Below are 24,333 nucleotides of genomic sequence, written 5' to 3'. Positions count from 1 at the left end.
TGGACATGGCCCTCGGTGCCATGGTCTGCTTTACAAGGTGGTGCTGGGGCGCAGGTTGGGCTCGGTGACCTCACATTCCAAAATAATTCATCCTGCGCTTCTGGGACCCATCACGCCCTCCCAAGATGGCGGCGCAGCCCTGCCGCCACTCCCAACATGGCCGCCCGCAGGGCAGTGCGCACGCGCCCTCACCCCTGCCCGCCCTTCTCGGACGGCGCCACTCTCAATATGGCAGCGGCGCTTTCTGCGCATGCCCGGTGCGGCCCGCCGCGCCCATCATGGCGGCGCGGCACTGACGGGCCGGGCGCGGTGGGAGCGGGCGGTGGAGCGGCTCCGGCGCGATGATCCCGAGCGAGGAGGTGTCGGCCCGCAGGAGGGAGATCGAGGACAAGCTCAAGCAGGTGGGACTGGGCTTGGGACTCGCTGCGTGCACTGCCGGGGCCGGGGGCTGGGCCTGGGCCCGCAGCCCCCCTGGCGTTGCCGGGGAGACGAGGCTGGGTCTGGAGGTCCCCACCGGGCCTGGGGGCGTCCCGGGACCCCTCAAGGGCCTCGTCACCCCCCTCCTGGCTTGGGAGTGCCCCCAGGTCCCCTTCAAGGCCTGGTTTGCAGGGTCGGGGCATCTCTGCTCCCCACCTCCCTTCGTTCTTGGGAGCATCAGTGGGCTCTCCCGTCAGGTTCTCGGCTGCAGCCTGTGAGACCAGCCCCGACAGGCTGCCATTCCCCCTCTGCCTGGGGGCTTTGGGGACTTAAAACCGGCCCTTGGTGGCTGCTTTGCATTGGCCACTTGAGTTCTCGGCGGATTTGGAAGGTGCCAGTGCAACACCTGTGTTGTGCTGTGGCAGGGAAATATGTGTTCTTAATCGTTGTGCCTCAGTGGGAAAGGTGTTAATTTTATGTTGTGCTGAGGCTCGCGGCGTTGAAGGGAAGCGAGTAATCCATAAACCCCTCACTCATTACATGGTGTGTCCCCACCTTGGGTTACTTGCCCTGGTTTCTGTTAAGAGGTGGTAGTGTTAAAATGTGGCCTCAGCATCAGCCCAAACATGACTTGCAGCAGTGTTTACAAGATTGGTAAAAACTTACGTGTAATGTTTAGTGACTTAAACCTTAGTGTTCAGAATTTGAGAGTGTTTTTTCATCTTACTGACAGGAAGAAGAAACTCTGTCCTTTATCAAAGAGAGCCTTGAGAAGAGTGACCAGCTCACCAAGAACATGGTAGGGAGGTCCTAATGTTGGGCCTGGCTTTACTCTTTCTTAGGTTTTTAGGTTTATTCGTTTTCAAGGCTGTTGTTGTGCCCATCTAAGGGGTGTGGAGCAATGAACCTCTGGGGGCTTCAGTGACTGGGCAAAGGGGAAACCTGAGAAATGCTTCAATCCTGAGCTTCTCTCTTGCTCTGCTGAGGGCTCAGATGAGCTGTTGGCCTCATCTCTGCTACAGTCAGTCCTCTCTCTTGGGGAAAAGGTATTAATAGACCTCAGATTAGTTTGTGCAACAGCATCGTGTTGTTGCTTCATAAATTCAGGTTTTGTTTGGAGTTTTATTTTGCGAGTGTTCTGTGTAAAGGTAAAAAATAATTATTGTGCTGTAATTGCTCATAAGCCCTCAGTTTATGTACTGTGTCCAGTTTTGGACTCAGTGCTTTAAAAAAGTCATAGAGGCAGCACCAGAGAAGTGTGGAAGACATGACACAGCAGTGAATCTCGTAGGAATTACCTTTTGGCCTAGAAAAGATGACACTGAGGCACCCTTTGATGAGCTTGCTATGGTTTTCCACCTTTCAGAAGCAATATCACAGTCCTCTTTGAAACCAAATGTCTGTGGTGGAAAAGGTTTTCACTAGACTGGTCCTTGTGCAGCTCCTGTTTGGGTCTCAGTGGTGTGGAGCAAAAGGGCTGCTGGTTTGTGCTCTTGTTGCTCTTTTTACATGGGGCACCTCCAGGCAGTTCCTGGCTTGATTTTCTGCTGGCAAATAAAATTTTGCTTGTCCTTTATACTGTCTTGGAACATTATCTTCGCTCTTCACAAGCATTTAATTTGGGATTGGCCCATCCCTATATAGCAGGTGATCTGTTTTGTGATTGTTAATAAAAATCAGGGCATAGAGGGATGGAAACAGCTGCTAAGGAGCCATGGCAAGTTAGTAGCAGAGCCCAAAAATAAAAGCTGGGCCTTGAAGATCCCAGATTTCCCTGCTCTAACTCCTACCCCACTGCATGGATCCCTAGGAAGGAAACCCTCAGCTGTTGGTTTCTCTCTTGGTGTGCAGGTTTCCATCCTCTCCTCCTTTGAGAGCCGTTTGATGAAGCTGGAGAACTCCATCATCCCTGTTCATAAACAGACAGAGAACCTGCAGCGCCTGCAGGAGAATGTGGAGAAGACCCTGTCCTGCTTGGATCACGTCATCAGTTACTACCATGTGGCCAAGGACACCGAGAAGATCATCAAGGAAGGGTGAGTTGAGCAGGTAGATCTTGCTGGGAGCTTCATCCTATCAGATTTTTGAGATGGAGGTAGGGGAGCTGAATCCACACACCCATGGTGTGCTTGGTACCCTTCCCACACTCTTTCCTCACCCCCAGTCCACACTGACTTGACCTTCAGCCATTTCCAGAGGGCAAAGACAGCTCAGACTCTGCGCTGGGATCTCTTCCAGATCTTGCAGAGGTGCTGCCATAGCAATCTCCATGAGCATTGGTGGCTTCCCTGTTTTCCTCTGCCCTTTTCCCAAAGGTTTTCCCTGCCCACTGAGATTGTCACCGCATCCAGGATGAACCAGAGCTGTTCTGGAGCCTTCTTCTCTGGGAGGATGTTGGATGGTTCTTCTCTGGGGTGGGATGTGCAGTTCCATCTGCCTTCCCATCAGGGCCTGTCTGGGAGAGGAAAGCAAGGCTGAGAGTTGTGTGCTGCTCCATCATCAGTACTTCTGCACTTGCTGTGTGGATTGGGTATCCTGCTGTGGCACTGAGTGCAGGCAGAAGGGAATTCCATGATCTCCTCCCAGCTGAAGGAAAGGGGATTGAAATTTTCCTTCTTATTTTTATCCTGAGTCTGGTCTGGTGCTTTCATGGTATTTTCTTTGTTTGCTTCTTGGGGCACTACTTTTTATTTCTGGCTTTATTTTTAGCCCCACGGGGAGGTTGGAGGAATACTTGAATTGCATGGACAAAATCCAGAAGGCAGTGGAATACTTCCAGGACAACAACCCAGACAGCCCAGAGCTGAACCGTGTGGTAGGTCATGGACCTGGAACCTGGCATGGATGAGAGAGCAACAGACACAGCCCTGCTGCTTGTCCCCTGCTGGGAGAGGCTGTGGGTTTGCTGCCTGGGGAAGGTGGTGTTTGGGCACAGCTGAAGGAATGATTGCTTTGGCTTCTGTTTAAGCCTGTACTGGGCAGCATTTCTGCTCCTGGCGTTTTGCTCTCTCTGTGTTGTGCCAGGAGGACTCTGAAAGCAGCTCTTGCACCTGTGGAGGAGTTGATTGAACCTCCTCCTGAGCAGCTCTTGTCAGTCCTTCAGCTGCTTGAGCAGAATGGGTGATCTGTTTAAATCCCACTTGAAGACTGAACAACTCCCAAGCAATTTTTTAACTTAATTCACTTTAAAAGTCTCTCAGATACATGCGTGGTTGGAGTTTGAAGCCTGCAGTACTTGACAGTGGTTAGGAAGGATGTTCTTATGCAAAAATACTCACGAGTGACTGATTACAGAAGTCCTGTTCTGCTTCTGTCCTACTGTTTCGTGCCAGAAATCCCTCTTTGAGCGGGGCAAGGAATCCCTGGAATCGGAGTTCCGCAGCTTGATGACGCGGCACACCAAGCCAGTGCCACCCATCCTCATCCTGGACCTGATCAGCGGGGATGAGGAGATGGACACGCAGGAGGAGATGACCCTGGAGCACCTCCCGGAGAGCGTCCTGCACGACATCATCCGCATTTCGGGCTGGCTGGTGGAGAACGGCAGGAATCAAGGTGGGTGCTGCTGCCTGTTGTTCCCTTGTGGGCATCTGGCAGCACTCGCAGGACAAGTGATGCCTTAGTGGCACCTTTTAGGTGAATAGTTCAGGATCCTGCTTTTTTTTTTGTAGTGAGACTGAAGCAATGGTTTGTCAGTTGAACAGAATGAGCTGTGTAAATAAAGCACAAATTATGGTAATGCAAAGTCTGTCCTGTAGCAAAAATCCACTGCACTTGCACCTGTAATGCCTTCAGATGAAGCTGCAGCTAGCCAGTGCTCAGGTTTTATAAATGACTTATTCCCATTTGGGAAATATTTATGACCAGAGCTCTTTGTATGAAATGGGCAGGGGGAAAGCAGCACAGACTTTCTTCGCTCTGTACATGTCTCTCCTTTCCTGTTTTGCAGCATCAAGAGCTGCCTAGAGCTTTGTAGTCCTTTATTAACTTTTCCTTTGGGATTGAATGACTTTGTAGACTTGTACAGGAAATGTGAACTTTCACATTCATACAGCTCCAAGAATCACCCCCCCACCTCAATGATTTACTCCTGAGGGGGGGGATTACTGTGCTTACCAAGTATGAAGAACGTCCTTAAAATCTTCTTAAGAATTTTTCCATGATCAAAGGCAACTCATGCATACAGAGCATATTTTATTAGTCAGTTTGTATTCTGCTTTCAAATGACGAGCACCTCGTTAAATTCCCGAGTGCCCTGAATCCTGGAAAGTGTGTAAAGTCTCTCACGCTGGAAACCGAGCACTTGGATTGACAATGTCTTGCACAAATATCTCCTATCAGTTCCACCACTTGGTAGTGGTAGAATTCATGTTGTGTGTGGTGGGAGAGCTGGAATGAAGATTGCAAGGGAAGAGAGAAGAAGTTTTTGAAGAAAATAGGAGAGGCTCTGGGAGGGAAGGGTGCTGACTTGGGGTCCCACACCAATGCTTTTAAATCCCTGTAGGGGCACAAAGTGTTTGCTTGACCATATAGTGTTCCCTGTTTGCTTATAATCTTTATTTTTACCTTGTCTCCTCAGATTTCATGACAGTTTACTTCCAAATCCGCTCTGTGCAGCTCGACCGCTCCATCAAGGGGCTGAAGGACCATTTCCGTAAGAACAGCTCTTCCTCTGGGGTGCCATATTCCCCTGCCATTCAGAACAAAAGGAAGGACACCCCCACCAAAAAGCCAATCAAGAGACCAGGTGAGTCCCTGAGGAGGGATCACTGCACTGGGTATTGAACAAATCTCCAGGCCCTCTCTCACTGCTGAGGTATCTCTGTGTCTAAAATGTGCTTTTAGGACACTTAGGTGAGATTTTGGAGGTAAGCACTTCTCTGCTCTGGATTCAGCACTGGGATTACAGACATCAGGTCTGTTCTCTGGGTGCTGTAAAAGGAGCAGAGAGGCCCTGCATAAAGGGAGAGGAAAAGCCTTAACAAAGGAGATGAGTAAAAAGAGCCCTGAGGGGGCTGTCAAAGGATTTGATCTGAGAACACCTGTCCTCAGCCTTGGCATATGGCACATAGTCTGTGCCGTAGCAAATAGAAAGCTCACATCTGATAAAAACATCACTTCAGTCATTACCTATGAATAAATTATTGTTGTGCTAGAAAGCAAGAAGTCCCCAGAAGTTGAGACGGGGATTAGGCAGGTGCCTACAAAAACGAGATATGACATTGTCTGAATTTTAGAAAGGCTCTTAAAGCTCTTGCCTCAGCCTGTCTCAGGAAGAGCTATGAATGTGGCTGGTGGGTTACTCCTCCTCTCCTCACAATGCAGTTTTGCTGCATTTGGTGCTGCTGGTGAGGTTGGTCACTCTGGAGTTCCTGTCTCTGGAATGTGCCATCTAGTGGGAGCACAGCCAGGAGGGACAGCAAAAGCTAGCACGGAGCTATTGTTCCTCTGTGTCCCAGCACCCTGTTGTCTCCTCTGTAACAGTGATCTCATCAGAAAAGTCCATATTTCTGTGGGTTTACCTGGCCAATACTCCCCTTCCCTATTTTGTCCTGTGTTGTCCAAATACTCTTAGTGGGTTCAGGAAAATAGTAAGAAATGTGGGTAGGGACTGGGAATGGATGGGATGGGGAAAGGGAGGAAGAAGAAATACCCATTTTAATTGTGTTGTGTTTATTTTTATAATCCTGATGTGAATGCAGTCCTCATCCCAGGTAATGTGTGTCTGTGTATGTGTGTGCTGGCCCTGGTGCTCACTCTCTTCACTTCTGCGTGTGGAGAGGCTTTGCTGGGCCTCTTCTTGCTACAGCAGAGGGTGTGCCTGGGATATTTGGAGAGGGGGAAAGCTGTAGCATCCAGACATCACCCCTGTGGTCTTCTAAAATCAATCTGTGCCATTGCTGCTGTGCCCTGGAGCTGTCCCTGAAAGCTGATGGAATTGGTCTGTGAATTTCAGTGAATTTTCCCCTGGCAGCAGAGAACCACCTGATAAAGGCTCAGAGGCACTGAAAGGTGCCAGTGGGGATTTGTAGTTGAGCCATGGGAAGCTCAGGTTGCAGATGCTTCAGATTTGGTCATCAGTTCTCAGTTATCACCTGATTCTGAAAAGATTCCTGTGTTTTTATTGCTGTGAATTCAGCATGGTCAGCAAACATTTCTGAGCAGCCTGACAAGTGATAACATCTCCTCTGTGCTCTAGATAAAGAGTAAGGGAAGGGGGAGATTGTTTGTTTTCATGGGCAGATTATTGAAAAAATCCTAGGGATTTTTTAAAAGAGTCTCAGATCTTGGATGCTCCCATAGAGAGGAGCCCACACGTTGGAGAGCACAAGTTCCTACAAACAAGATTCCTCCAAAGTGGATGCATTTGGGCATCCAGAATTACTTATCATGAGGAAAGTCTCAGCTGTAGATGTGCCAGAAGATTTTCATGTCTTTATGCCCAGTTTAGTTGGATTTTGTGAGATGGAGCAGGTAGAAGTCACAGAGCATGGTCTGAATGCAGTTACAGAGCTGATGGTGCATGAAGGAAAGAGTGTCCCAAGTGATCCATTGGGTTATTGTTGATGTCAAGAAAAAATAGTGGCTCATTTGTCTCCAGTGTTCTTTGAAGCAGACAGAGAACCAGACTGTAGCTCTTGAAGGACAGTGGATGTTGAACCTCGTACACCAGCCATCTCTTATGACTGCTGAGTTGTACTTAAGTGAAATTAAAAATGGAGAAAAATAGAGTCTTTGGGCAGAGATTCACTGTTTCTTCTGCAGTTCCATCAGCTTTCAAGCACAGCTCTTGAGGTGGAGCTCTCACACCCTCTTCACAGTGGCTCTCTTCAGAGCAGCATTACCTGATGGTGTTTGATTCCCCTGGGTTTAGCCTTTGTTCAATGTGGACAAAGGTTTTTTTCTGTTCTGTTACTTCATTTCAGTAAGTAAAGCCAAGTTCTGCCAATCTGAGTGTCAGACAAGGGGATTTTCTGACAGTTGCAACAGGAGAGTTGATTTCCTTGATCCTTGAGGAAGAATATCCCAGTGCACGCCCCAGTGCATACTTTAACCTCTTGCAAGGGGTAAATAACAAACTAAATCTGATGTGCTATAGCTTTTTTTTTACCACAAAACAAAGCACAAGAGAGGCTCGAGGGAAGGTGAGTTATTAGGGGCAGGGTGACAAGGCAGAGATAGCCCCAGGGACTGTGCTAAATTCTAGAGAACAAGCTCCATATCCATGTGTTGTTTCAGAGGGTCTTCATCCCTCTGTTCCTGTTTTGTCTGTTGATGTACCCCGTGCTGTTTCCTGTTGTTATATCATGCAGTTAAAAATCTGACTGCTGGAGATGCTTCTAAAGCAGAGTTGTCTCCTCTTAAATGACACTTGACAGGTCAAGTTGGGCTGATTCTGAAGTGTTTTGTGGGCTTTTTCTGGTTTTAGTTTGCTATTTGGAATCTCAGCACTCTGTCTCAGAGAGCAGGTGTATTCAGGTTCCCAAATCATCCTGCTGCAAGCCTGTGTGCATAAAATAAAGCTTCTTTGTGATACCTGTAGACCCTGTGCTCTCTTTTGGCTTGAGAGCAGCAGGCAGCTCAGCAGCGCTGCATTTTTAGGGAAGGATGGGGCCACCTGGCCTGGCTGCCTGCAAAAGCCAGAGAGCATTGTCTGGTTTCCTGCAGATTCCTGCAGCTGGTGCTTGAGAAACGAGGACGTGTTGCCCTCCTGCTTGGATAGAAAACTGCCTAATGGAAGAGAGAAACAAGAGAATGAGTTGCAACTGGAAAAACGTGTCTCATGCATGCCCAAACCCCACTCTGTGTAACAACTGGGCCGCAGAAGCAAAGGTTTTGGGTGTTTTTTGACCTTTGGAGGCTCTTTTCAGACTACAGGGGAGCTCTTTTTCAGTTTCCTTAGTGCTCCAGTGGGGTGGTACCTGAAGGCAAGTTGAGTGGCAGAATAAAGAGCCCATTCCTGCTTCCCAGACTTCCTGGCTTGAATGTGATGTTTTCATTAGTAGCTGAAACACAGTCCCATTTGGTTAGGGAGCTGCCTAATAGGGGAAAACAATCCTGGAACAAAAGCATTTGGCTTCCACCAGAATCCATTAAAGCCTAATTATGATGCCAAGTCAGAGGGATCCAGCAGCACTGAAGTGATGCCCCCGGACACTGAACACTCGGTGTGTGTCAGTAAACACAGGTAATTGTGCTTATGCAAATAAAATGCAGTATAATCAGCTCCTGAAATTGAGAAAAAGAGGGGAAAAAAAAGGAAAAAGAGAAGAAACCATCAAGGGTGGGCTGTGAAAATGTCCACTGCATACCTGTGGAGTGAGATCCTGCTGACAGCAGCAGCAGTTGTAGTGTCTTGGTTTTCACACCAATTCACCTTCTATTTTTATTCCTTTGTATTTTCCCCCTCCCCCTAGATGCTTGGAAGTGGGAAAGATGAAGGAACAGATAGAAGAAGTACCTGGGTTGAGCTGCTCTGCAGCTGCTAGGCCATGGCAGCAGCAGTAAGGAAGGGCCCTCGTTGCTCAGAAGAACTTGCTGGTGTGCCCAAGCTCTTGAGGTTTCTGGAAGTAGCTAAGAATAAAGTGGAGATATGGGGTATAAAGAGCATCAGGAAGCTTGGAAGAAGAGGCACAGCCCTCATTTGATCATATGGCAGAAGCTTAGGAGCAAATGCATCAGCCAGCAGGGGCGTGAGCCAGCCCATCTCCCAGGTGTGGGTCGAGAGGGGAGAAGTTTTTCTAGAAGAACGTGCTTTATGGATATGATTTATTTTTTTCTTTGCAAAGCAGTTGAGGACACTCTGAACTGGCAGAAGGACAATATTACCTGTGAAATATTACATTTTGGGAACCGTGTTCTGTCATTTAGTAAGTGCACCAGCTTAAGGCAGTTTGGTAATTCAAGGGGAACTTCTTTCTCCTGTTCTCCCCCAGTGGCTGGGAGACCTGAAGTTTCCTTTCCCTTGCCATAAATCCCTTTATGGGATGAAGCTGTCCTGCACCCTGGAATGTTGTTCTGCAGCAGTGTGTACTTGGGCTCCCTTCAGCATCTGGGCAGCCAACACTCATTTCCAGGCTGTGCTGTGGCTCACAGTTAGTGGTGGAAGTAGAGATTTTCTGCATGTTTGAAGTATTTATTACTTTATAGGGGAAGAACAAATCTTAATTTTGGCAGCAGCATTTTTATGGTTTTAGCTTCTTCATTTCCTCAGCCTGGTTCTGTTTCATTTGGGTATCCTATAGAAACCCCTTCCACCTTCCCAAAACTTCCAGTTCCCTGTTGTGCAGGCAACAGCAAAGCTCTGCTATGAGAGGGTGTCCGTGTGCTTGTGATAATTGTAGCTTGTTGCATGACAACTAACCTTTTAATGTGGAAACACTGCCTAGGCTTCAGTTGTCACATTAATGCTTTGTTTTGTGCTTTCCAGCTGTATATCCAGCACTGCCTTTTGTTCAGTTCTGTCTGGTTTTTGTGTGTTTCAAGTATAAATCTTTTAACCCAGTGTTATTTTTTTTCCATGGTTTTAATTGATTTGCAGTTCTTTAGAAGAGAAGTGTCTTGGGGATTAGGGTGGCTTAGTGCAAGCTAGACATGGGTGGGCAGCATCCATTATTCTGGGACTCCTGTGATGGGAATTGCTGCTGCAAAAAAAGCGCAGAGGTTGTCACCCTTTTACTGCTTCCTGTACCATTCCTTGTCTTGGCTCTGGGGCTCCTGATGGCTCTTTATTGATTATGCTCAGAAAATACCCCTTGGAAAGGCACCTCTTACTGAATGACTGCAGTTGTGGCTCCGAGGAGCAGGTAACATGTTGCCAGACAGGAATTGTCCATATGCAAAGCCCTGCTTCTGCAGCTGAGAAAAAGCAGCAAACCTTGGATGCAGGGTACCAACTCCAATAAAGCCATTACAGGGAAGGGAGCTTCATGCCTTCCCTTTTCTGATCATGTTTATCACCCAGCTGTACCATGCTGCATCTCCAAACTGATTCTGTATCCCTGGCTGGAATTTATGCCCCCAGCCTCAAAGCAGGGAGACATTCTAGAAATGCCATTGTATCTGCACACTTGGACATGAGTTTGGGGTTCACGTTCCCGTGCTGAGCATCCTCATTGCTGCCCAGCATCCTCTTGCTGGGCCCAGGTGACTTGCTGGTGGAGGGCTGGTGTTCTGGGTTTGTTTTCTTTCACTCATTTTCTAGGTCTTCTTGTCTCTTCTCTCTGGTTCTGGTGACAGGCACGATCCGTAAGGCTCAGAACCTTCTGAAACAGTACTCTCAGCATGGTCTAGATGGGAAAAAGGGGGCCTCTAACCTCATTCCTATGGAAGGTAATCACAGCTCGAGCTACTTCACCCTTGACTTTCTCTGTGTATCAGCCTTGCTTTCCCAGGTGGGGCTTCCATTAGTTCAGTGCTTGGTGGACAGCATTGGATTGGGGAACCAATCCCCAATTTAGCTGAAGGGCCAAATTATTTTTCTTTTATTTATTCTATTTATTCAGCATTTACTATCTGAATTTCAAAGTCTCCATAAGCATGAGTACAGGTGGAGGGAAACGTTACCTTAACACTGACCCACCACAGCCACCTGGGTAATGGAAGCTCTGCTGACATCTGCTTGTGGTGTTCCTGTTCTCTTTTCTTTTTGCCTGGACTTTCAGACATCGAGTTTCCTAGTGACCTTTCCAAACCTGATGCTGCAGTGTTGGACCACAGGTAGCTCAGAGCATTGTGCCTGTACATCTCCTCTGTGGAGACCTGCCTAAATGATTGTTTCCTGTTTTATGACCTCCTCTGCTCCTAGAGGTTGTGCCAGATGAGGGAGAAGACGTTTTAAAGCATCTCTAAGATATTCCTGCCTCCTGCTGTGAATCCATCCAAAGCAGGTCTCTTCAGCACCTCTGCTGTAGCCTGCTAAACCCCAGATGGTGACTGACATCACTCACGTGGGGGAAAATGCTCATGCTGAGCAGGAGAGGGGCTTTGAGTTTGGATTTGTAATGGTTGTGGGTAAAAATTGGACTCTGGTGCCTGCAATCCCATTCAGAACATGTGGCAGGAGGTTCAAGGGACTATCGTGGCCCAAGAAACAACTTAACTCACACTTCTCATCAGGTTTCAAAGGGTTGCTACCGCTATATATAGCCCAACAAAAGGATTTGGTCAGGAAGCATTCCTGGGACTGTAGGGAAAAAGATGTCCACCAGATCAAATAAGCCAGGCTTGAAGCAGCTTCCAGCCAGAGTGAGCATCCTTGCTGTGACCACCCTGGATAAATTGCGCCTTCTGTTTGTGCCGGCTGCCATCTCACTAGGTCATGAGCATGACTTACGCGTTAAGCACCTTTCCGATGCCCTGAGCGACAAGCACGGGCCGGCTGCGGGTAAGTACCGGGTTGGCACTGGGCACCAGCTGGTCCCCCCTGCTTCCCAGCATGTCCCACTGTCGTGGTGTAGCCAGGGCTGTTCCTCTCCGTGGGCAGTCCTGAAGCATGAGCCTCCTCTGGCTAAGAAGCTCTGGCTCTTCTCAGTAGAATTCACTCCTACTAATCACACCCCCCGAAGGCTTCAGCCAAGGAACCCAGCTTTGTCCAACCAAAGGTCACCATGCTGAGGGGCATTTTCCTGTAGGTGACTGGTGGCCTCTTGGGTGCTGAAGCAAAGCAAGCAGGAAAGGGATCAGTGCAGCACACACTACAGTGTGCGCCACTGCACCATAAGCAGTCTGTGTGTCCTCTGCTGACCAAAACTTTGGAAATACCAACCTGAGGGACCTGTCAGCATAGGGAAGAATTGGTTCTTTCTCCATCAAAAGTTTCTGGGAGGAGAGAAGCAGCAGCCTATAGCATAGAGAAGGCCTCTCTGTGTCATCTTACTGTCTTGCAGGATGGGGTCTGTCCTGCAGACACATCCAGCAGTGGTTGGCATGAGTTGGTGCTGGTCCTTGTATCACTTCTCATGCCTACCACGTAGGATCTTTGATGGATCTTTGGCCGAGACATTCATATTCTAGGACTCAGATATTTGCATTTGTATGCAGCATTGTGGCAGATAACTCACCTAGCTCTGCTGATATTCCTGCTTCATAGGATGTAAATGTTCATCAGCCTGGTTTTTATCTTGTTTCTGCAAGTGGGAAGAAGCTGCCTTCCAGGACAGCCTTTATTTCCCAGAAATATTCATGCCAAATGGCAGTTCTTCATCTGCATGATGGATGGAGATAAGGAATTCTAAAAATACAAGCAGAGATGTTGAATAATTCACCTCAGACCTTCCTGAGTTTAGTACTCTGTGTTCAAGCCCTTGATTAAATTTAGACTGTCTCCTAGAAGAGCTCCAAACTTCCCTTCTGTCATGAGGCTGGAAAGAGGTGGTGCCCTGATGTGCATTTCCTGAACTGCGGGTGACTTTTCCTGCCTCCTGCAGGGTACTCAGAGATTCCCACATACAAACCCAGGGCAGGAGTGGTGAGAAGATGACTCTTGTTCTCACACATGGATGGGTGCAAAGCCAGAACCAACTTTCCCAGAAGAACCTCATGCTCCTTCTGTAAACCAAAGGCATCTTGCCCTTGCAGGGAGGGACGACGTCTTCGACATCGAGATCGACGCATACATCCACTGCGTCAGTGCCTTTGTCAAACTGGCCCAGAGTGAATACCAGCTCCTGACAGAAATTGTCCCAGAGCACCACCAGAAGAAGACCTTTGATTCTCTCATCCAGGTCAGTTGAGCCTCTGTGCTTGTAAAGGATGCTGGCTTGTCCTTCAGGACCTGTTCAGGGAACCAGGGCCTGCACAGAGCCTGGAGAACATGTGCTCAGAGTCCCTCACAGGCACCACAAATGACCCATCACCCAAATGGGCATCTGGAATGGGTGTCCTGCCTTGAGCCCTTTATGCTGCCTGAGCAAAAGTCCTGTCCTTCCTCATGAGTCTGTGGCTTTGTTGCAGGAGTCATTGGATAACTTGATCATGGAGGGTGATAACATTGTCTCAGCTGCCCGGAAAGCCATCATCCGACACGACTATTCAGCTGTGCTCACAATCTTCCCCATCCTGAAGCATCTCAAGCAGATGAAGCCAGAATTTGACCAGGTCTTGCAGGTAAATATGATGAGATTGGAGAGGGTCCTGTGGCTTGGGTTATCTGGAGAACTTCTTGAAATGGATTGTCACAGTGGCTTTGAGCAAAGCCATGCTGGTTCTGTCCCCCAGCGTGGACTGAAAGTGACACAAATACAGCTTACTCCTTTCTGTGGAGGTGAACGAGCAACTCAACATCTCTCAGCAGCAACTCTTTTCAGTTCAAGTCCTGACCCTGATGGAGCAGCACAACATCTTCCCTTTCTGCCTGGAGAATGTGGGATTTCAAGTGTTGTTGATGGTGCCGTAAATATTCTTCTGGCACATGGGGAGCTGAGAATGAGATGCTGGGGTGAGGGATGAGGAGGGGTAGGTGCTGGGTGGAAGGTCAGATACTATTTGCTTTCCTTTTCTGATCTATTGTGGAACTGTTCCAGGGAACTGCAGCAGGCACTAAGAACAAACTGCCAGGGCTGATCACTTCCATGGAGACCACTGGTGCGAAGGCACTGGAAGAGTTTGCAGACAACATTAAGGTAGGATTCTCCTCACTGGTCTCTGCTCAGGGCTTGGAAGAGGGTTTTTTGGAGCAAAACCCCTAATTTAGCTTTCAGAGACATGAGACCATGTACTTTGTGACTGAATCGGGAACTTGCTGCATTGCTTGGGACAGTCAAATACCAAATGCTTGGTGCTGGTTTCAAACACAGGAGGCCTTTGCCTAACACCCTTAACAGGCATACTACAAGTAATTCGACATGAGCATCAAGGCCTCTGCAGATACCAAGTCTATCTCAGAATTAATCCTATTTAAAAGGAAAGGAAAATGGCTGCCTTGAAAAGTTTTGGAGGACTCATGTTAAGCTGTCCCTGTGTAAGGTGGGCTTGGTGAATGGTAGGTGAGCTGAAGGCGTGATGATCACATGCTGAGCAGACCCCTGAGGTTCTGAGCTGCTGGTGCATGGCAGCTCTGGTTTCTGAGCACCAGGAGATGGCACTGCAAGAGCCGGGCCTGAGGATGTTGGGAATGGCTGGATAAAGAAGCCTTCAGCTCACTTGGAGCAGCAGTTGTATTGTAGGTGTCTCCCCTTACATGCTCACCTTATGTCTCTCTCTTCCCTTTTCAGAATGATCCAGACAAGGAATACAACATGCCAAAAGATGGGACAGTTCACGAACTCACCAGCAACGTACGTGATGATGATTTGAACCATCCTTTGTGGAAAACAGCTTCTGAAGGAGTTCTAAAAAGAGCAGTAGGGAGATTTCTTAAATTAAGGTGTCTTGGCATTAACAGTTACACAATTACCTGGGTTCCATGGCAGGATGAGCTGGTGACCCTTACTCAGCCATGTGTGGGAAAACACAGCAATTCAAAGGCGTGTAGTGATTTGTTTCTTGAATGCCTTCAAGTGTGGGGAGACAAGTGGTCCTTCATGCTCCTTAATAGCAGAGCATAGGATATGTAATGTTGGTTGCTCCTAACTTCCCTCCCTTGCTTCCAGGCCATCCTTTTCCTACAGCAATTACTGGATTTCCAGGAGACAGCAGGTGCCATGCTGGCATCACAAGGTACGTACCTGCATGGGGCTTGCTTGGGCATGCAGTTCCTTCCTCCAATTCCCTGGACATCTTGCCTGAAGTGACCAAACCTCAGCAGGCACTGTGAGCTTGTTCTCATCCTGTCCTTCACCCTGTGGTTTGTCTTGTCCTGCAATCTGCCTTGACCACATAGTTGGTTATCTGGAGAACTCCAAGGGATGCAGTTTTCTGCTGGCCTTCCACACTTGCTCCTGTCAGGTACCATGGGGATGGTGTTTATTGCTGATGTGCTCTGAGAGAGGATGCCTGGGTCATTTAGCTCGAAGTCTGGCCTTGGCCTGATGCTCTGTGACTGTACTGGAGTGAGGGTGGCTGCTCCAGATGGGCTGTGTGTGGTGAACAGCACCTTCCTCTGCCACATCCTCTGTTTAGAGTACAACAGCAGCAGCAAGAATCTCCTCAGCCTCGAGGCATGGGCAAGCTGGGACTCTGGAGCTATTTGTGTGCCCTATCAGAGAGACAAATTTTAGTTCTGCTCTCCAGGCTGCTGAAGAGTCTCACTGCAGGAATAAATGCATAGATAAGAGTCTGAGAGCTGCTTGTGTAGCAGGGTGCTGCTGCATGTCAGCTGGAGTGGGATTCTTGGTTCTGTGCAGAGCAGCAGCTCCAGGCTCTCCAGTGAGCTCTTGGCCTTGGCAGAGCTCTTGCTTTCAAGGAGGTTGGAATAGAGCAAACTGGAGATTCAGGGGACACAGTGCTCTGAGGGGGCACAGACTGGAGAGGGTTAAAGAGCCCCTTTAGAAGCAGAGGTAGGAGGAAGCTTAGAGCTGCCTCCAGACTGTTACCTGCAAAGTCCTGTTTGGAAATCTTTGCTAATTCTAAATCAACTCAAATTAGGATGTCTCTGTTTCTGCCACATCTCCTCTAGCCACTGCCTTGTGCCTTTTCCACTTGAAAGTTCCGTGTGCTCAGACCCTTCTGGATCTTGACTCTCCTTGGCCAAAGAAGTGGTTTGAACTTTTTCTTGGAACAATCTACTGTTCCCCATGTTGTCCCCTGAATGGTGATGTCAGCACTGTTGTTTAGAAATCTTGACATGTTGTCTTGCAGTGAGATCTGTCTTAGCTGATTGAAAAGTCAGCATAGATTTGAGGTAGCTTTGCCTTGAAAGTGGATTTGGACTGATTTGGAATGAGGTGTCTTGCTAAATACAACCAATGACAATGCAAACAATGTCTCCAGCAGGGGAAGGAGGTTGGACTCTGCCTTTCCTCTGTGATCTCCACTCCATTTGTGGCCTTGGAGGGACTCCTGCCTGCTCTCCTGTGCACCTGCCTGTGGCTGCTCTGTGTTAATATCTGCTTTGTTCTCAAAGGGATGGTGGTCTCTAACCTGTCTTTTTGCACTTTTGCATTTCTTTTTCTCTCTCATCCCTCCCCTTTTCTCTCTGCTCTGCCTTAAATCTCTGTAGTTCTTGGGGACACATACAATATTCCTTTAGATCCCAGAGGTAAGCAAACTTACCCACACCTACCTGTTCATATTGCCTCGGACTCTGGTGATGTACAGTAATTCTTTATCCTCCAGCAGTTGTAAATAAATTAACACATAATTGAAAAGGGGAGGGTAAATAATCCTTGCCAGTGGGCTGGAGAGAATAGGGAGGGCTTGTCAGCAGCAGACAATGAGGGATGCCACAAGAGCTGAAACAGGCTCAAGACACTCTGATGGCACAGAATCTCTTTGGCACAGGTAGCAGATTGGCCCAGCTGGTGTCGTGCTTTATCCCATGTGCACTCAGCTCCTTATTGTCCAGCTCCCAGCAACAGGAGCCTCGAGGCCTTTCCCATGTGAAAGTGCTGGTGAACTCGGACCACCCGAGCTAGGTCTGGCTGCCAAACTCTCTGGAGGGGGCAGGAGGAGGTGGCCACCCCACGTGTCCTGTGGGCCCCATGCCCACAAGCCCTCGAGGGCAGAAAGCCATCTCCAGACAGAGGAGCATGTGCCAGCCTGGAGTCACTGTCGCCTGTAGGGGCAGCCTCCTGTGCTGGCACAGTCCCTCCTAGAGCAACCTCCTGTCAGCAACCATGGGGATGGCTGAAGCTTTCCAGGGCCCTTCTGCTTGTTTCAGTTACTGTTGTGTGCTTGCTGTTAACAGCTCCAGCTCATTGTTCTCTGATTGCCAGTTTCTAGTGCTTACCAACCCTTTTCAGGTGGTGGGGGAAGGATGGGGAGGAGGAGTTTAATGACTCTCTTTCTGGTCAGGAGGATGTTCCCTGAGCATCTGGAAGGAAAGGAGAGATTTCTGCCGGGGTGCTCTGCCCTTGCTGCAGACACAAGGACTGAGGGTGCAGAACTCTTGCCCCCTCACCCTGGATGAGCTGCTGACAGTGGGCTCTGAAGCAGGAGCTTATTTCACTGTCCATGGGAGCTAATTCCATAGCAACAGGGATGAGGCTTGTTGGAATAGAGGCAGGCTGACCACACACCCCCTTCCCAGGGCATGTTAATTGGCCTAAGACTTTCCTTTTCAGAGACCAGCTCATCAGCCAGTAGCTACAGCTCAGAGTTCAGCAGGCGGCTGCTGAGCACCTACATCTGTGAGTACCCTGCACACCTTCCTACTTCTGCCCCGTGGACACGCCTTCACTGGGCTCGCTCCTGGGTGAAGAGCACAGGCTGTGTCTCTTCTCCATGGGATCTTTCCACATTTGAGCTGGAGTCTGATGGGAGGGATGAAAAAAGGGTCAGACTGGGAGTTTCAGACTGTTAGAGTAGGACAGGGCAAAGCACAGTGCAGCAGCTCACTGTGCTGCAGAGCTGCTGCCTTAAACCACTGTCACCTTCAACCCCACGAAGGATCCCAGCTGCCAAAGGGGGAGTTTAAGAAAGTGAGATCAGTGGTTTCTATCTCTGTTACAATGGAGATCAGCTCCTTCAGCTTCTGTGAGACTTGAGCCTGCGTTGTGGCAGGTCCTGGGACTTCCTCTGAGCCCAAAATGCACCTGTAGTGCCAAGGCATGGAAGGCAGTAGTTTGCAGAGAGGTTTTGGTGACTTGCTGAAGAAAAATCTGTGTAAGGACTGTTAAGTGCATGTGATTGTAGCCTTTGTACGGGCAGCCAGGCCTGAGCTGTTCACTTTGCTGTGGGCCCACAGCTTGATTTGCTTTGTCAATATAAGAAGTTTCAGTGCAAAACTTCTTGTTCTGTGTTTTTCCCTCTTAAGGCAAAGTGCTGGGCAACTTGCAGCTTAACCTTCTTAGCAAATCCAAGGTTTATGAAGACCCAGCTTTGAGTGCCATTTTTCTGCATAACAACTACAACTACATTCTGAAATCTCTGGAGAAGTAAGTGTGTGTCTGAATGAATCTCCCTCAAGTCCAAGGCTGATTGGATGGTTTTGGAGCAGAGCTCTGCCTTGAGAGCATTTACTTTCCAGCCTGTCTCAAATCTGCTTTTTGTTCCATTCTTGAAACTGCTTCTTTGAAGGTTTTGCAGTATTATAAACATCACATTACCTGAGAGTAGAAGATAAAAGCATTAGGAAATGCCTTAGGTTTTAGAGAATCCTTTGATCTTGGGAGGATTGAGGATGTGGCTTTGGAAAATAACTCAGAGTTGCTTCTGTCTCTCAGTTTGCACATTTCAAGGAACATTTTATTATGAAGGGCTGAAAGGAACTTGTTGATGGGGGTTTGAAGTGATGCCATCCTGAGAGCAGCCCAGAGAGCAGCTGGCTCAGGTGCTTCCTCAGGTTTCCTGCTCTTCCAGGTCTGAGCTGATCCAGCTGGTGGCTGTGACACAGAAAACAGCTGAGAGGTCCTACCGGGAGCTCATTGAGCAGCAGATCCAGACCTACCAGCGCAGGTCAGTGACATCCTCTGCCTTTCCCTTGCTTTTGTCACTTTGGGAGCTCCTTGGGAACAGCAGGAGAGATTCACCTAAACCAGAAACTTGTCTGAAACCAAAGCAGAGTATTTTTGGTTTACAAGCGATTAATCCAACTTGGGAAGGGGTCACTGTGGGAAGTTTTGGGGTGTGTATTGTCTGAGTTGGCCTTTGGGTCACGGGTGAAGACAGAGATGCTGTGGTAGAGGTGTGAGTAACTCTTTGCTTCTCTCCCATCTCATTGCACGTGCAGCTGGTTGAAGGTGACAGATTACATCTTGGAGAAAAACCTGCCTGTCTTTCAGCCAGGAGTGAAGGTGAGAGGATGGGCTTGACATGACAGAAGTTGCCAGAAACATCATCGCCTTTGTCATATTAAAAAGTTCTCAGAAACCTTCTTTATATCTCATGCCAGTAGCACTCTGCAGAGTGAACACTGTGGCTGGCACAAGTGGAGAGCAGCAGTGCCTTCTGCTCTCCCCTGCCCCAGATTCAGCCAAGTCTTTTAATCTCTGCCTCCGCTCTTCTATCTTCACCTGAGCAGATGCCTCTATTTTGGATTTTCAAAACCCTGAGATCTTCCCTTGGAAAGGGCTGGAAGCATGAAGAAGTCCATTTTTGTGTCTGTTCTGGCTGAAAATTATCCTTGTTAAACCTACTTCAGCTGAGTGTGGAGTGTGCTGGTCTCTGCATCTCTCTCCTCACTACTGTAGGAGAGGGAATCCAGACCAAGTACTGGATATTGCTTAGGTTGGATGGGGAGTTGTGGGCAAACACTGGTGTTGGATATTTATTTCTGGAGATAAAATAAGATCCTTTCCCTCCTTTTTGCAGCTCAAGGACAAGGAGAGGCAGATGATAAAGGAGCGCTTTAAGGTAAGGAGGTGTTGGATGGTGTCAGAACATCCCCTGGTTGATAGGGACACACAGATCTGCCTGAGGAAGAGACCTCTTGGTGATCAGCAGGGGAGGGAAGGACCACAGACTGTGTGGAGATGTGATTGCAGATGGGCTGCTCACTGAGTTGCTCTTTGGACAGGGTTTCAATGACGGGCTGGAGGAGCTGTGTAAGATCCAGAAGGCCTGGGCAATCCCAGACATGGAGCAACGGGACAAAATCCGCCGGGCACAGAAAACTATTGTGAAAGAGACCTATGGTGCCTTCTTGAATAGGTGAGACCTCCTGCAGCACTGTCCTCTCTCTTTGGGTTTACTGAGGTCTTTGGGGCCTTGCATAGCCTGAGCTAAGCTACTTCTCTATTGTCCTGTCCTAGCTTCTCTGCTTTGCACACTCAGACATCCCTAAGCTGACCTTGAGTATTTGCAAACATCTGCTGTCACCCTGATTCCTTGGTCAGTGAGCACAAAGCCCTGAGCCACCCTGGGCTGTTCATGTAAAATTTGTGAGGCCAGTTGTAAGCAGGTCACTTGCTCTTACCTCGTCACATTTGAATGGGATGTGCTGGAGTGGAGCTGGTTTTGTGACAGAGGAGGGGGCAGTGGATATCTTTGCTGGGTTCCAGTTGTTTTGTCACCTGTTTTCTTTTGCAGATATGGCAACGTGCCCTTCACCAAGAACCCTGAGAAGTACATCAAATACCAGGTCGACCAGGTGGGGGAGATGATCGAGAAGCTGTTCGACACATCAGCATAAATTTCCAGCTGTTGTGAACTCTCCAGCTGCCAAGTACAAGCCAGTGCTCTCTCAGCAACCTTTGGGACTCCCTTCCCTTCTCCCCTGCCCCATTGTGGTGGGCAGGGTGTTATACTTGTATTTATCAGATTTATAAACCTGTGGAAACACTAACTCCTGGCTGTCTGTGCTCCAGATCCATGGGATAAGGCAAAGTCTGCCCTGTGGGCTCCTGTGTTTGCACATCTACCTCAGCTGGGTTTGTGTTAATGCCTTGATGTGCAGCAGACATGGGGAGTGTGTTTAAAAAAAAGGAAAGAAAAGCACACAAAATACACCACAAAAAAACCCCTTATGGGTACACCCCTTCTGTTAAGGGCAGGAGGCTGTGAGCTCCAAATGGTGCCACCTGCTTCCCTGATGGATTTTGGGAATCTCAGTTCTGTAGGATCACAAGTTATTTTCACATTGTTAATCTCAACTGTTACTTAGTTCAGTGATGGGGCTTGATGCTGATTCTGGGGTTTGGGGATGCCTGGCAGGGCTGCAGTCCAGTCACGTACAGGGATATTTTACTCCAAAACCGGACCTGTGTCAGTGCTCTGTTCCACGTGAGGAGGTGGGGTGATGGCAGGGTCTGGAGCTGTGACAGAGCAGTGGGAAGCAGAGGGAGCTCCATGGTGGCCTGGCTGGGTGCTGCTCCTCATTGACCTGAGGCAGAGCAAGTGTTCCCATAGTGATTTCCACTCAGCACCTTCCTCCCATACCTGTTTTTCTTTGTCTCCTGTCTTCCTAAACCTCATGCACCTCTTCTCTGCAAGCAGCCAAGCCCATTCCCTTCATTTAACCCATGGGCATCACGTGAGGAGCAAGTGCTGCTCTCCCGTGTGCCTTGGAGCAATCTTGGCAGACTTTGAGACGGGAACTGGACTCTGACACTTTGCACTGAGGCCTTTCAGAGCGTAGGAGCACCTGGGTTGTATCTGTGGTCTCTGGCCAGGCACTTCCTGCTCCCCCCTCCCTCTCTCCTGCTGCCTGCTCCCTTGTTTGCCTGTAACAATTGAAATACAGGGTTTCCATAGAGCGAGGAGCACTCACAGTAGCTGCTGCTTTGCAATTTGAGGCAAATCCATTATTCACCTGAGCAGTGTTTACAGCAGTGTTTGCTGGTGTCTGATTAGCCCAGCTCCATGGAGGAGCTGTTGGGTGTTAGAGCCTGGATGAGAGCACAGGTCCTGCCATGGCAGACCCAGCTGCCTGCCTGGGCTGTGCCTCCTCAGACAGATGTTATTCAGGTAGCTCCTGCCCTTTCTGAGCCCATGACCTCCTCTTCTTCAGCCTGGTGTAGCAAATGCCTGAAAAACAGCAGATGTGACAAGCTTGTCCAGCCCAGAGCTGGATGATGGTGTGAATCTAAGTCTTGACCACTGCACCTGACTATTTTTATGTGTCTGACCGTGCAGGCTCACAGTGCCAGCACGAGAGCCCTGCCTGCAGGGGCCTTCCTTCTGCTGTCAAATCTCAAATATCTGTGGAAATCTGAGATCTTGTACTTGCTGTTTGTAACCTCTGCCAGCTCCAAGAGCCTCCGGAGGCCGGCAGGCGCCGGACAGTGTTTTTATACATAAGCAAAGCTCTGCTGACTTGAGTTACATGCAGTGTTGAGTCTGCTGGATACACACTCTGACACTCGCCAGAAGGAGCTGGATTCCATCTTTCTGCATCTGTTTCTGCCACTGCAGAAACAGATGAATATGAATTTCTTTCTTGAGGAGAGTGCGTGGAATTCACGCTGAGCTGTAAAACATGTTTTATTGCAGCTGATCCCAGGGCAAGGCAATTCACCCGGAACGGTCGCAGGCAGAGCCAGGAGAGGGGAGGGGGAGCTTTGCCTGCAGCATTTCTGGAGCGCCTGAGCTTTAGTGTTTCACCTCCCTGAGCTGATGCTTTTGTGCCAACCAGAGCCCAAAGAAAATGCATGATTGTCTGGGATGGGGCCACATGCTGTTCTCCAGCAGCTCTGGGAACGCCTCTGCATGGCTGGCCCCCACCAAAAGAGGCCTTTCTGGGCCTTGCTGTCAGCCTGTTGCCCCAGGAAAGCTGTAGCAGACGAGGGCTGGGGGGGAAATGCAGCCAGAGATGGGATGCAGAGTGTCCTGCTCCCTCCTGGTCACTCCATTACCAGCACCAGCTGACTGGGTTGTTTCTACCCCAGGGATGCCTTGGCTGCATCTGGAGGAAGGAATGGGGGTAAGAGGCTGCTGGGAGCTGAGAGCTGAGCTTGGTGATGTCTGTGAGGCAGTGAGGAGGAGCTGGAGGTGGTGATTCCCTGGTGGGAATCAAGACCCTCATTTCCCTGAGTTAAGTGGAAAGCTGAGCCACCTGGTCCTTGTTTCCTAAATCCAGCCTCCCACACAGCATTCCCTCACTGTCTGCCTTTCCCCTGCACAGGGAATGAATGTGGGGAGCCAGACCTGCTTTGGGAGCAGCAGCACATTTTTTCCTGAGCCACCCCTTCCTCAGGGTGGGAGCAGGGGAGCCTCCAGGCTGAGCTCGTGTCCAACACTGCAGCACCAGGGGAGGGCTCCGTGTGCTCTTTGGCTTTTTATGGTAAGGAATGTGTTTGCAACACGTTAATTAAGAGCGACCATGGCAGCCAGCACAGTCTGACCCTCTCACAGCTGAGCCCTTCACGCCCCTCTAAGAGCTGAGAATGGAGCCTGGAGTGGTGCTGACACCGTGGTGAGGGGCCATGGATGGGGGTGAACCCCCTCTGCCTTCCCCGCTGCTTCCCCCAAGGCTCCTGTGGGGTTTTACCCCCTTCCCTCACCTCCCGTTCTGCCCTGACCCAGGGAACACTGATTACCAAGGTTTTCGGGCCAGAGCCCCATTTCTTTGTTGTTTATTTTTTAGTGGCCCATGCTGGGGGCTGTGCCAAGGTCTGGGGGTGCTACCTGCTGCCTCCTGATACTGGGGAGCAAGTTTGGCAGAGGAAGTGTTTGACAACAAACCCACAAACCAAAATAACTTCTCTAAGTTATAAATCTGTATATAAATCTTCCCTAGTGATAAATCTGTGTGGAAAGCTCACTGGAAAACTCAGACTAACTGAGCTTTCAGCCAAGTGTCCCTCATCTTCTTGCTCACTCTTGGGCTTGATGGGAGCTGAGTTTAGCCTATTCATTTTTCACTTCCAGTTAAATATGCTTTTCTTAAATTTTAACTGGAACATGGGGACTTGTAGTGCTCTTAATTTAAGATAAAACCTCCGAAGGGAATTGACTAGGAGCCCATTTCTCTCAGCTGGGAGTGTGTTGAGTGTCAGCAGGTCCTGATGCTCTTGTCTTTTCCATCTGAGCCTGATACGCCCTGTTATTTGAGGGGGAAAGTAGCTTCCCCATATGGTTTTGTGTTGGCAGAAAAACCTTGTGTTTGCCCTTGGAAGGCTCATCAAGGCATGGGCTGGGTGTGAGGGCGATGGTTTCCTCCTCAGATGAGCAGGGACAGTGTCAGATAAGCTGGAGGGGGCTTTTTTCTCTAATTCTGTATATGCTGTAAACAGTGCAGTGATCCAGCAGCTGGCCCAGGCTTCACTCCTGCAGACAAGTGAGAGCCAGCGGATGGGTGAGGATCCATAAAATGAGGAGAGGGCTTGGATGTGTCACAACACAGAGGCCTGACCTTGTGAAAGCCCTGACCATGCTGTCTGACCATCACCAAGCCCCTTTCTGCTCCTGGAGAGGGTGAGAGCAGCCATGTGAGCCATG

At 49.1% G+C, this 24,333-nt stretch overlaps 1 protein-coding gene across 13 annotated transcripts; it reads left to right on the top strand.

The window, feature by feature from the left end:
• The first annotated feature begins 224 nt into the window (after positions 1 to 224).
• EXOC7 (exocyst complex component 7) lies at positions 225 to 20,740 on the top strand. Of its 13 annotated transcripts, XM_032128968.1 has the most exons (22): positions 225 to 401; positions 1,151 to 1,216; positions 2,269 to 2,453; positions 3,127 to 3,232; positions 3,750 to 3,972; positions 4,997 to 5,164; positions 6,120 to 6,131; positions 10,657 to 10,749; positions 11,735 to 11,803; positions 12,997 to 13,142; positions 13,372 to 13,524; positions 13,941 to 14,039; positions 14,631 to 14,693; positions 15,009 to 15,075; positions 16,517 to 16,555; positions 17,580 to 17,645; positions 18,272 to 18,392; positions 18,817 to 18,912; positions 19,187 to 19,250; positions 19,768 to 19,809; positions 19,973 to 20,106; positions 20,485 to 20,740. In XM_032128968.1, the coding sequence occupies exons 1-22, from the start codon at positions 342 to 344 to the stop codon at positions 20,585 to 20,587; spliced, it is 2,175 nt and encodes a 724-aa protein (XP_031984859.1). In that variant the 5' UTR covers positions 225 to 341; the 3' UTR covers positions 20,588 to 20,740. The 13 variants fall into 13 exon arrangements, with proteins under 13 accessions (XP_031984859.1, XP_031984860.1, XP_031984866.1 ...); XM_032128969.1 differs by lacking the exon at positions 6,120 to 6,131; XM_032128975.1 differs by lacking the exon at positions 10,657 to 10,749.
• The last annotated feature ends 3,593 nt before the right edge of the window (positions 20,741 to 24,333 follow it).

The sequence above is a fragment of the Corvus moneduloides genome, chromosome 19 (assembly GCF_009650955.1).
Source record: "Corvus moneduloides isolate bCorMon1 chromosome 19, bCorMon1.pri, whole genome shotgun sequence".
NCBI lineage: Eukaryota > Metazoa > Chordata > Aves > Passeriformes > Corvidae > Corvus > Corvus moneduloides.
Note: the sequence above shows the minus strand (reverse complement) of the source record. Positions and strands in the feature narration are given on the sequence as shown.

What these genes read in the sequence shown, in the direction of transcription:
- EXOC7 (XM_032128968.1), top strand. Translation starts at nt 342, where the DNA reads ATGATCCCGAGCGAGGAGGTGTCGGCCCGCAGGAGGGAGATCGAGGAC. An exon ending in ACCAGCTCACCAAGAACATG is followed by an intron (nt 1,217 to 2,268) that starts GTAGGGAGGTCC and finishes CTTGGTGTGCAG; the next exon opens with GTTTCCATCCTCTCCTCCTT. An exon ending in TCTTTCAGCCAGGAGTGAAG is followed by an intron (nt 19,251 to 19,767) that starts GTGAGAGGATGG and finishes TCCTTTTTGCAG; the next exon opens with CTCAAGGACAAGGAGAGGCA.